Here is a 14,097-nt window from a genome sequence, read left to right as displayed (position 1 = left end):
GTATTTTTCATATCTGTTTCACTGATCGATATTCTTTAAGGACAGTGATCAGCATTCTGTGTCCTGCCAGACCAGGACATTTCTTTTTCTTCTCCAGGACCCCTCCCTTCGTCACTGTACCATGGAGGCGGTATAAATAAAGTATATACTTACACATAAAGTCTCGTTTAAGCCGCTGTAAATGGCCCCCGATGCCGAGACCTTTGTCCGAGTCGTCTACTTCCAAAAATTCGTTTGAAGCGTCATCCTCTCCTTCCCAGTATATATCCTCCGCTTTTGAAACCTGCAATCAAATAAATTGTATGAAAATCTAGATCTAAATTTGATGGTACTTTATTATACAATGTCCAATATTTCATTTTTATAGGATTATTTTTATCTCCGAATTATTCTGTATACTTTCTTCGTTTCTAAAGCGACTATTTGAATCAAGATATATTATGTAGATGTATATTATTAATGAGTATTATAAACCTCTGTTATTTTATGTACCCTACATAGCGCAGCGGTATGAACATTGTCCAAGATCTGTGCATAATTATCATTAATTAAATACAACGAAAGTATATACCCAGTGTACAATATAATTAAAATATAGATGCTTCTGGGATGTCTCCAAGAATAGGCAAGTACGACGCAGTTTGGATTGGTCGGCGCGCACTCGCCCCGCCCTACTAACGATTTCGATTTGGCAGCCCGCTGGGTGGCTAAATATTTCTACTGTCACCTTATCCCAATCAGATAACAATAATGCTAATCCTACAGGGATCTTCGGCATGAAACCGCGACCTCTGCGTGACTAAATTGATTATTTATGGTACCCATGGTCGGAAAAATTATCAATTTTGAGTAAGATAAGATTTAGGATCTAAAGAAGTATTCAATTTTAATTTAAATATAAATAGGTAATTTTAATATTAATGGATAGTTATTATTTAAATATTAAATGGTTTTTACAAGTGTTGGCGTCGTAACCGCATGTGCATGTTTATGTCGAAAAGTTATTAATAGCTACTTCTATGAAATTAATAGGTATTAAAGCCTGTAATATACAATGTTTAAAATAAAATGAAAAGGATATTTTAATCACCTTCCATTATTACAACTTAATTTAAAGAACGATCAAACAAACACCTACACAAGTGATAACTGCGTTAAAAACAACCGACTTCAAACTTGCACTTGCAAAATTTACAAATACCTACAGACAAAAATGCTTTTAAAATAAAAACTACTGGGCCTATCCGAATAAAATTTTTATGGGACCAATTCGACACCATCCCGCATCGAACAAAAAAAGAATCACGTAAATCGGTTCAGAAACCTCGGAGTAATCGATGTACATACATAAAAAAAAAAAAAAAATATACCGGCCGAATTGATAACCTCCTCCTTTTTTTTGAAGTCGGTTAAAAATAATATAAATCTAGTACGTTTTTAAATTAAAATTTACATGAAAGAATGTTAAAATGCATACTTATTGATGTAATTATGATGTTCAGCATTACAAAGAAATACTACAATGAAATATATACTTAGTCCATTTACTTACGTAATGTTTATTTTAAAGATTCGAAAAATTTAGTTTGATTCAAGGTCGTGTAAATCTTAGTATTTAAATGCATCATTAGCCGCCTACATCATTCCGCGATTCGCAAATAAATCGACTTGGAAGCCGCAATTAGAGAGCGGGACGTTCACGCTATCGAGAGATCCCCTTGCAATTTTATATAGTCCAACATGATCCGTAGACAAGTGTGGAAAACGCGACTTGCAAGATAATGGACCTAAATATACTTAGATATTTGTTCTAGCTTTATGGAGGAATTTAGACTGCAAGATTCTTCAGTCAATAAATCTGACCAGATTTGGAACGTCTCAGAGTTGCATACACAATTCAAATTATGTTAGATGAAAATATTAAACAAAAATAACAATTTTGTTAAAGCTTTCGAGTAAGTTTGTTTTGTAAAGTTTTAAGTTTAAGCTTACAAGCTTTGCTAATCTCGAAAGTTTCTGCGAGGAAGTATCAGCTCCGATACAATATTTACCAAATTAATATTATAATTACCGACTACATTTACTCATATAAAACGGGGCTTGGTAATAATCTGTTCATAATAATTATTAGTTTCATTTAAAATGTGGAAGTGTGCTTTGCGTTTAAATCTGTAATGTCTTGTTCAGATCTACTTAGAAGGCTAAAATAAAATTTATAGCATCTACGAGTTAAGAAGTTCGTGGTCTATTTAAAGTGGTTGTGTCGTTTATTGCCCTAAGTGTTGAATTTTATATGAAACTATAAAACAAAAACTCTTCTTATTGATTATATAATATATTGAAGGTTGAATTAGTTTAAGAAGTTTAATACTAAAAGTAAGTATTTCGATAATAATAGTGACTCTACATAATAGTAATTCGTATAACTATAATCAATATAGTTCGTTGCTTGTACAAATATTAAATGGGACAATGAAAAGCTCATTTAAAAGGCACGTTGTATGATTCTAAGTTGTTAATGTCTTGAGGTTTAAAAGACAATTTATTATTGTTTTGAATTATATCCAATAAATACTGTAAACCTACTCGGTTTACATTAGCATAAGATCGTAAACCTACAAAAGGAGTGTTGTTGATTGCGACACAGTTATTAAGCCAATCACATACAAATTGGACGCTTCATAAAACAAATATATTTGAAGATGTCTGTGGCTCAATTTAACTAAAACAGACCCTTTGATTAAAAAACTCGGTCAAGTACAGTTTAAATTTCAATGGGACATAGTTGTTTTCATTATTTTCAATAAGAACTGACGTACATGTTACATAATTGGAGTCTGATGCAACGGGAAAGCGTTTCCAAATCATTATCGTTTACATTAAAAACATAAGTCTGTTTACAAAATAAATATAGGAAGCAATATTTTATACTTCGTTCTCGATAAGAGAACAATTTTTTTAGAATTTTCAAGCGTTGCTTAATTATAATGGGTGGGCACAACAAAATTCTGAGAACATCGGTATGTTATCTACAACTGCAACATTAATATATTTATATTTAAGTCTTTCATTTACACCCGGGAGTTATTAATTATTATTAAACATATTGGATTAAATAAAATACATTTTTTACGTATATTCTTTACTAGCTGCGCATCGCAGTTTCACGCGCGTGGCTCCGCTTCTGTTGGTCTTAGCGTGATGATAGGTATGCCTTTATCGATAAATGGGCTATCCAACAACGAAAGAATTTTACAAATAGGACCAGTAGTTCTTGAGATTAGAGAGTTCAAACAAACAAACTCTTCATCATTATAATATTAGTATAGATTCTTAAATGTATCATTGTATTTTTTCACAAACTATTTGATCGATCGATCTTATTAAGTTTTGAAAAGGCAAAGCTATTAAGGAAGTGCTTGAGAAGTGCATTAAGCCCATAACAAAATTATGGGCAATAGGTAAAATATAGCATGGTATAGGAATGTTTGTTGGAAACTGATCGACACGTAACGTTCGTGGTTTACCGCGTTACCTAAACAATTAGTTAATTTTAGAGTTTATTGCTTCCGAACTAAAATAGAGAAGGACACATTTATATACTGTGTACATATGGTCAGTGACTCACGCCTTCATTTTTACGGTTACAACGAAGGTCATTATATCATGTGTATTTTCAATGATTTTTCATAATATCCAATGACGCGTATTGATGGTAATAAAATTATCGCGCGCGTTTCCAAACCTTTCTCGGATGCAGTGAAATGGATAAGACAAATTGGATGTTATTAATGCTAACGAAATATATCACACAGCTTTTGGAATTGATTAAACTGAATTTATTAGCAGAATACAGTATTACGGATTTGCATTGAATCGGATTTGATTTGTTTATTTACTATTTGGTATGATTGTATATATTTATTTTATTTGCCGTGCATTTTATTAATAATTTCTATATCTGGATAATTTGGACATTGTAATTTTTTTATAATTTTGAATTAGGTATTATTAAAATATATCTATTTTTGAGCATATTTATAAATATTTATGTTGGCAACTAGCGGTCCGCCCCGGCTTCGCCCGTGGTACATATTTTGCAATAAAAGGTAGCATATGTTCTTTCTCAGGGTCTAAAGATTGTCTGTGCCAATTTTCATCAAAATCGGTCTAGTAGTTTATGCGTGAAAACCATACATACATAATTACAAACCTTTCCTATTAGTATAGATATAGCAGTAGTATGTTGTTCATTATCAATAGTGTACTTCATACAACTTTTCGTATGTTTATTAATCATTTATACATAATATTGGTGGTCTGAACAGATTTTGGAACACATGAACCTACCTATGAATACGGCGCTACATGGCCACTGTGCACACATGACTACTGGCCACAGACCGGACTCGATGGTGTCAATTAATTAACAACCCTGGTGATAGGAGTCTCGATCCTCACTAATGAGGGAACGACTAAAGAGAAGAAATACATAATATTATGAAATATGTAGATAAACGTGAAAGCATAGGTACCTACATCTAATAATATGCTCTCAAATTTTTTGTTCGTTGTTTTGCTGTTAATGATCATATCCGACTTCCGAGACCTAATTTTGACACCTAAACTGTTACAATTTGCTTTCCGATAAAAGCTATCGTTTTACGCGTGTATCAATAATTTAATTGAAACAACATAATGGGCTTACGTCACTGTATTTATTGTTACCAAATCATTCAAATGTATATGTTATATATTTTAAAACAAATACTTAACAAAAATAGGTCATGAGCAGAACGTGTTAAGATTATTATATACATACACGTGTTTAAATAGTAAGCTGTTGATGTTGAGTCGCGGGATCTAAAACAGTTCCTTATAGTGTGTGATGGAATAGGATATTGTGCAAAATGACCCAAAAATCTGGATCGCTACAAAGTATGAGTGGCTTTCGTTGTAATCGTGGTAGAAAGATCTGTTTTGTAAATTGTGTGGAAAATACGACCTCCTTCGTCTCTACGTCGGTCGTTTGAACATCAAAACAAAATTTTTTTTTGGATTCGTTCTTTGTTTATTTTTATTACGTAGACAAATAAATACCTAATAATTTATTCACAATCTTTCACAATGTATACCGTATTCACAAGGATTTAATAATTTTTTTTTTGTTTTTTTTCCAGTCAACTCTAAACTTTTGGCAAGAAAATGACCCTCGAGTTTAATCATGTCTAATCCTTCTGTATCAAGTTTAGATGTATTGTTATTTTTTTGAACAACTCTATTCTACATTGAAAGGTTGTAGAGTTCTAACATCTCAAATTGGGAATAATAATTTTCTTTCATGGTAAAACCTTTGCGATGTCCGCCCGTTTACGCCGCCTCTCCAACATCTTAATCAGAAACTAATATTGATCTAACCTAATTAAATAAATTCATCCTACTTATTACTCGTGCACTATGCGGCCGGATGGTTACAAATATAATGATGCGTCAATCACAAAGCCGGAATATATTCATTACGTCAATATACCGTGATTTATTGTTGTAAACATTAGTTTCTAGAATGTCTCTGCTATAATGTACGAAATCTAACGCTATTCAATCCCAATTTAGAGTTATAATTGATGACTTTTGATAATATTACATACGTAGTACGTACGAAATATTAAAAAAATGGGAGATCATTAAAATTTAAAACGATATTTAAAACGTGCATTATATTTTCTTGACCACTGTAAATATTTTAATTATCGATCCGAAACCGAGACCTAAGCTTTATGTAGGCCAACCTTTGGTGAGCGTCCGATGCAGACATACTTCAATTAGAAAGGTACCGTAAGAACATTCATTTGATACAAATGAATACAACCCGTTCGCAGGGGTTAATATTATACATATTGAGATTCTAGTTCAATTTTATACATATCGAAATTGCACATATTTTCCTCATATTTAAAAAATAATTCTTAAAGTACAAATGTTGTCAGAGCGACACCAAGTTTGTATTGGGTCCATGGTGCAGTTGTGTTTTTTAATGCTTTTGTGCAATTCTGGGAACATACTATCTTAATTTAACACTAATCCTTAAAATTTAGGATATACATAGTTAAAAAATAACGTAATCCCCAATCAGGAATTTAAGCCATGATGGTGGAACGAAATAGAAAAAATGCGTCCTGCAATTTGTACTGAAGAAAATTAAAAAGCAATAACCCTTTAAAGTTTCCGATTACAATAAGAAACGTGGCCAGTGTAAAACTTGTCAGATAAATTTAAATCATATATTAAGTGGTATGAAGGTTGAAATTGTGTTATAATTCTACATCAAAATGCAAGGGGTCGGAAGGATAGCTTACCTCATTACTACCTACTATAATGAAGGAGCGGCTCTAATTGAGAAAACAATTAGACACCGGCGTTGTGATTTTATATCTAGAGTATACTTTGCTGAAAATCGCTTAGGATAAACAAGTTTCCTTGTATTTTAGAACGTCTTAAATCCAAATAGTGTATGAAAATTTAAACCTTTGCACTGAACTAACTTTCTGAAAGTAGTTGAATTGCAATATCCTTCATCTATATATTAATTAATTTAACTTTATATATCTTTCAAATATTGCCAACTAAACATAAAATTACTTATTAAATTACACTATATTACACAGGTATCTTATAGACGAAGTTTTTCTAAGATAGATGTATGAATCTATATGCTAATAGGATTAATTGCGTAGCAGTATCTAGTCTACAATTTTTCAAACTGGGGCAAAACTTGACTTTGATGCCTCCTTCAAAGCTTTAAGGGGTCACTATAGAAATCAGAAATTTCTTAGTCTTACCTCGTATTTGCATATACACATTATTAATTTATTTATTTAAACCCTTTATTGTGCTGCCAAAATACAAAAAATACAAACAAAACTTATTCTAAAAGAAAAAAACAGCATAGAAGGCGGCCTTATCACTTAAGAGTAATCTCTTCCAGGCAACCAACTAAACTAACCAACTAACAATATAAAAAATCCCCGAATGTATTCATGTATAATGTCATATATATGAATACATTCGGAGATTTTTTATTTTTCTGTTCATTATCAAGTTACGTTTCCTAATTAAAAGCTTGCAGATGCCTATCCAACAATCAGGTACACGTAGCCACTAGCCTCAATTAACCACCTTTTACAAAAAGAAATCAAGATCTGAAGTGCCAGTTAGGCGAGCTGTACCTATGAAGATCTTCGAGTAATTAAAATCACCCCATTGAATTTTAATAGAAATCGAGAACTAATTAGAAGAATATTCTGAAGAATCGTATTTTATCGTATTTTTAACTCAATGACAATTATTATTTTGTTAATGCGTATAAAAGATAAAACGATAGTTGCAGTTATCATTTAATAATTAAACATGTACATACTAAAACTCATTACAAAGTTTTATACAATACAGTTTAAAATAATATAATTACAAGAAACTCCGTTTTATAATCCCTTATCATCTACACAAGTACGAGAAAAAGTACGAATGAGAAATAATACGAATATGAAAGGTGTGTATTGAGACGTTGTGCCGATCCCACTCAGTGGGATGACGACCGCATGATGAATTATTTTGAACAAAAGACAGACGGCATTACAAAGCTCTGTAAGCGTATAAGTCGATATACCTACATACAAAGATACCAATACTAATTCGCTCGAACATTTGTCATTGACTGCATTTGCCATTGAAATAATAACTAGACAATAACATAGACATCACTTCAATAACAATTAATTTTCGTGTTATATTGAAAGCTATAGATAACTAAATTTAGATTCAATATTTCATAGCATTAAGGTCGATATCGTATTATCAATGAATAATTTCAGATATAACAAGGTGACTCAGATTCTGAGTATCAATGCATGGTTCGTGAATTGTTTCAAGATAATACTTAGTAGGAGCTATCTATGTTATTTAGAAAATAATAAATATTTACAGTGTGTGTAGAGCCACGTAAAAAAGTATATAAAATCGTATATATTTCATAGATAAGGCACGGGGCGATTGATGGCCGAGTAATTGCAACAATGTAGAGTGGTAAGGTAATTTTTTCATATTATTCACTTAAAGTAAATTCCTATTTTATTTAAATTATTACTTATGAATTGAATCTTCCATCAAAGTAAAATCTTAACAATTAGATACTTAAGACAAAAATAACAAATTGCAATCAAATTTCTTTCAAGTAAATACCAAAATGTCCTTGAACAATAAAAAGCTACATATATCACAGTAAATAACGTTTTTGATTGAACAATTACGGCAACAAACTTGTTGCATGACAATAATTACGCTAACAACCGATACTTCGATCGAACTCACTATAAATAATCAAACGTAATTTTGTTGAAAGGAAATATTTTGTAAATTTCAGAAGATTTTGTGACAATCGATAGGTTAATTACCAATTTGTTAATACACTTTAAGGCAATGTGTGATGGGTTTTACTGTTGATTGGTTTTTTTCTTGGATTATTAAGAAAAATACAATTTTTACAAATTAATATTAATTTATAACAACGTAATAAATTAAACTTTAAGCTGTGCTTAATAATCCACTTAAGTATTCATCTTCACAATAATTCTAAAAGAATAATTAGGTACTCAAGTGTGCAACAGTGTATGAGTTTGATGTTTTTAAAATGAGGCCACGCCATCGAAATTCCCTTAAATTTCTGTCAATTTCCTCTACATAGCACTGAAGTTACATGAAATTTATTGGCTTCGTCCGTGATCATCCGTTTCAAAAATAGGAATACTGTAGCTTTCCACTGCTATGGGAATTTTTAAAGTCCGTTAATTAGCTTAGAAGTTTAATATAGTATAGGAATATATTGTGAAAACGATGTTAATAAAACTAAATTATAAGGGTTGAACAATGAACAGCCTGGCCTATAGATAGCGAATATCTGTGAATGGAGAAAATTAATATTTGACATATTGAATTTTAGCGGGAAACATCTTGGAGCAAAATATAGACGGAGTTGCGAATACGCCACCACCGTAATGGACTTGCAATTAGGTTAGAAACGTTTGCTAAAAATAGGGTTGCCACTTTTAGGAATTAGTGAACAGATCAATCAAACCTTTTATACTTTTTTCCACTGATTGGCGGTTTTATTTCCGTCCACGATATCGATCTGGGATTTTAAACATATGACTTATTCTATTAAAAACATTTGGTTAAAATAAAAAAAAAATGTGTAAACATGTAACTAAAAATACTTAAAGTTTTACGAAATAATGTTAGGCTATTTAATAGGACATATAATATGTATCAATTACAATTAAAATTAAATGTATGCAGGCATTATGCAATGCTTTAATATTTGTATATTTAACAGCAATATTTATACACATATAAATAATCTAATAGTCAACCCTGTTACTTTAATAGCTATAACAAAACTATATGAAAAAACGACAAACCCCAAGGTATTAATTGTAAGAACTTAAATACCAAAAAGAGAAACCAACGTCTAGAGTTCCAGTATGTTTGAACAAAAGATCATATTTTCCGAGTAACGTTCAAGTCTCGCATCACTTAGCACTTTGCTAAATTTGCCTGCTCCTATACAATGTGGACCCCTACTATTGTTTCCATTTTAGATCTCGATACAATGTTGACATTCGTGAGGGGACGAAACATCCTTTCTTATTTACCCATTTATTACGATAGATATATGAAAGCATTAATATACTTTCTTACTACTTACTGAACTAGGACATAACGAGAAATTTTTTCAGTTCAGAATTAGATAAAAAATTAATTTAAAGAATCCAGGTCCATAGAAAATGTTCTTCTCGGGATAATATTTAAAGCTGTATCAAAGTAACTCAGAAATATAATAAAGATTCATAAGAATTCAATTTGTTACTAATTTTATTAGTATACTCAATACCTTTTCACAATTTATGAGATTTTAATTATATCTCACAAACTGATAGAGCGCGATTAAATTTAGTTTACTTTCGGGATTACTGAGTTAGCTCTCCTTAGTTAATAATCTCTTCTGTTATGCGCTAATACTGGTTTAATCAATGCCACAGACAGCACGTGGCAGATCCAATTGATTAGCTACTAATAGCTTATCTATTATAACAATACCTAATCTAACTTGACCAACTAAATAATAATTTCTAATTCGGAACTTTACTAAGTAACAATTTCACAGTAGGGTAGCGACTCTATGCGATCGCACCTCGTATAATTCTGTCAACAAATAGTAAAGTAGTCTTAATAATATTTACTTGTTAAACAGATTAGGCGATTTACAGCGTTCTAAGAATTGGTCCGCGATGACGTTATGTAGATAGTCTCTCGTGAATTTATGGGTCGCATTAAATTATTTTATACTGCAAACCGCAGTGTTTATTGCAAACTACAAGGATAAGTATTTATTTTGTTCTATAAGGATATTTCGCGGAAAAACTTAAAAAATAAAACGTCAAATAGGATACAAAGCTACAAATTGATTTATTAACTAAATAATAAAATTTCAGTTTATATTTCAACTTAAAATCAAAGTATTGTTCGGAGAAACCAATCACCAGTTATTTAAATTGTAGTTCAATTTTTAACAAATAACAAAATCTAATATTTGGATGAAACACTGCGCAATATTCTCGGAAATATTCGATTACAATGAGAGACTTTAGAACGATTTATTAAATGAACTGAAGTTTGTTAGCAACCAAAAACTGTTTTATACGAATTAAATGGCGCGCTAGACAAAATCGAATATATTAAAAAATTTAAAGTATTTAAATTTTTTTAAAGTGAATTGACAAAAATACGATCGCCAAATTCTCTGAATTCATGAAGAGCCCGTGGATATATTTTACAACAAACATATACATATTTTCACGAATAGTTAATTTTAGACAATATATGGCTATAAATGGCTATTTGGTACATTATAAGAAAATGTCAATCCGTTCCAATTCCTAGAATTTCCAAGTAATCTCTCCATGTTATGATATTCAATAATATATGTACATATACTATACAGGAATCAAATCAAGATACGTCGTTTACAAACGTATGCATGCATTAGACATAATATGTAGCAGCTAGACTAGTGATTCCCGATTCAATACCGGAGGAAATGAGCTTATGAAAATTCAATAAGCATTGTTACTTTCGTATTAAAAGAGAAAATATACTGAGTGACGCGAATGACATAATGTGTGTATGACGATATTGTATTTGATGACAAAATAATAACACACATTATGATAATTTGGTCAAGATAAATAAATCAACTTAAATATAATTGTAGATACTTTGTAGATAATTGTAATCATGTACTATTTTCTACGTGTAATTAATTCCAACGTCGTACTTTTCAAACGAGATACCTATTCATAGATTTATTAACTGACTATATACAGCCTATCTATACTAACAATTTCATCGGAATTCGTTCAACTGTTAAAATGTTGTTGACACAAACTTGTTGAGAAACTAATAAGCATATTACAAGCTTCAATACTGTTTAAGAGGTTGCAATGAAAATTTCGTGCTTTATTATGCATGTATTAGTGCCCATTCACCCTTTGTCGTATAAATTTAGCAAAGTGTGCCGCGAGTTAAAAAAGTATTGAACCGTAAGTAACATCAGTACTTGTTGAGGCAACTTTCTTTCAATGTTGTATTTCGGAGGAAGTGGATAAATGGAATGGAATTTTAATACAGCTTACTGTAATTTTGGGTTTATCCTTTCTCAATCCAATAATGAATTGCAACACTTTGTACATTTTCATTGTACGGCAGAAGATTATCGCGTCATTCACGATTATAAAAATGTATTTACGAAGCTTAATCTAATAGTATCCTCAAGAACGTTATATAATGCAAAATCATCGGCGTAATCAAAATGTAAACTGTGGATTTATTTACGAGCAGTATCCGACAGTTTTTTGTTCACTACATTATCTGTTGGTTATCGTTACCAAATGCGCTTATACTGGTTTACGTAAACACGAAAATTCTATGACTTCTCTGTGAATCTTCAGTCATGATGTCATAAAACTAACACAGCCGACCGTGATGACCTTGAAGTCATATCTAAAGTCAACATATCAAAAAATATGCAACGTTTATTTATCTAAAAGTATACAAATCATAAATACAGTACTCACTTCGTCCTATATTAACTTACCTACTCATATTACAATGATAGTACCGAAATTAAATTGGAACATCCATTACATATATATTTTAGCAGAGCGTTAACCGACAATACGTCGGTTATTTTAATAAAGGAAGAAATATTTTTAAACCCATTTGTTAATTAATTATTTCCGAAATAACGAAAACGCAGTTGAACATTTAACTTATTAATGAGAATGAAATTTCCCGTGAACCGGCTAGTTTTTAATGAGGAGTAAAGTGTATCGTTTGGGAAATATCTTTGTATAAAGCCACAATTGGTAACAATTTATTAATCGTGTATTTTACTACCGATTTATAAAAGAATACGCTCAGACGAGCAGAGTGCAATATCAGAAACATTTCGACATGGAAGTTAACAATATTGAGCGTACCTATTGATACCTACGATAGTTGCATCGCCGTTGATGAATAAATTATTTATGCCCTCATACACCGTATTGCTATTGGTCTATAGAAAATACCATATTCTAACTGCATCTCAATTTATTTTCATTATATTTATTTTCATCTAATCTGCAATAATAATGATCACCGCTTTATCAGACACAGATATTTTCGATCCAATTAAACGGTCCGCTACAAAGTTCATATGCACAAGAGAAGCGTCTCGGAATTTGGACCGCGCTAGCAAAGCGAAACGTAAACATTTTTTAAATGTATCTCAGCATCTCGTAGCGTCATCACCTGAGAGTCCTTTGTCACCGCGCTCAGCCACCAAGCAATTGTTAAATGTTCTCCGGCATACATCTCTTTGCATGCACAGCTGAAAGACGCCACTACATGCGATTTGAAGCTAAGAACTCAATTAAAACTATGCGTTTTTAATTGAATATGTTTTACAACTTTCTTTGTGCATTACAAGGGCTTTAATAATGACTTATTTTATTAGATACAACATATTATGTATAATTTTTTTTATAATTCATGAAAAAAATAACAGCAAGCATTGCTTGCGTAACCCAGTATAATAATCATTCTAATAATAAATTTTGTGTAAATGCAAACAGTTCAGTTAAAAGTAATTTACGCTCAAAAGCTGTATTCAACGAATCGTTGTTTATTGCAACGTGCAGCATCAGTTTTCAGGAAATGAAGTTCACAAAATAGTCGTATTTTTTAGAGAAATAAACTTGAAATATATTGAAATATTTATTGCCACTGAAGATATTGAAGGCGTTCGTTTATTTGTATGCAAATTGCAGATGTTACACGGAATTTGTTTAACGCACAATAAGCGAACAAAAACGTAGATACACAAATGTATGTCTAAGTTATGCAACGTGGACTGTTTGGTCTACTTCGAGTATTATATTTATAATGCATATTGCACACTCTAAGGCATATTTTATGTAGAGGTTGTCTGACGAGGCGGTATCGTTTCGATGACGAATCGAAATGAGCATTACTTAAATTTCAGCGCGTCGGCATTGCACTTCAAATGATTGTCGTGTTTTCTAACACTGATTAATGGTATGATAAAATTCTACTTCAATATTTGTAACCGATAGCATCGCGGTTCGTACTAAGTAACCCATCATCTATTTAATATTAAAAGGGTGATTTTGTTTAATTTTGATGAAATGTTAAAAGTTACCGGTCTGTTTTAATGAACGATTAGTATTGTATTAATGGATTCACGGAAGTTCAAGTATCACATTTAATAGCAAAAAAGTTATATGATATTGACTTTATTATAATGCTGAAACCAGTACAAATAACAAGTACAATGCACAATGTCGAATAAAAATTAAATTAAGTAAATGTTTCAACCTAAATACCTGTACACCACGTGAATAAGGCATCTATACTTCCCACGAACGGTTATTCATAATAGTTGAGAGTGAATATTAATACTTAGATTCACATAGAGCTAGT

General features: G+C 31.3%; 1 protein-coding gene across 10 annotated transcripts in view; it reads right to left on the bottom strand.

The window, feature by feature from the left end:
- Positions 1-14,097, bottom strand: part of LOC123705287 (basement membrane-specific heparan sulfate proteoglycan core protein) — a 101,787-nt gene that overhangs the window by 72,049 nt on the left and 15,641 nt on the right. For all 10 annotated transcript variants that reach the window (XM_045654009.1, XM_045654014.1, XM_045654016.1 and 7 more), the window contains exon 2: positions 154-283. In XM_045654009.1, the coding sequence (XP_045509965.1) occupies positions 154-283 (130 nt within the window). The remainder of the gene's footprint in view (positions 1-153; positions 284-14,097) is intronic.

Source organism: Colias croceus, chromosome Z (genome assembly GCF_905220415.1).
Source record: "Colias croceus chromosome Z, ilColCroc2.1".
Taxonomy (NCBI): Eukaryota; Metazoa; Arthropoda; class Insecta; order Lepidoptera; family Pieridae; genus Colias; species Colias croceus.
Note: the sequence above shows the minus strand (reverse complement) of the source record. Positions and strands in the feature narration are given on the sequence as shown.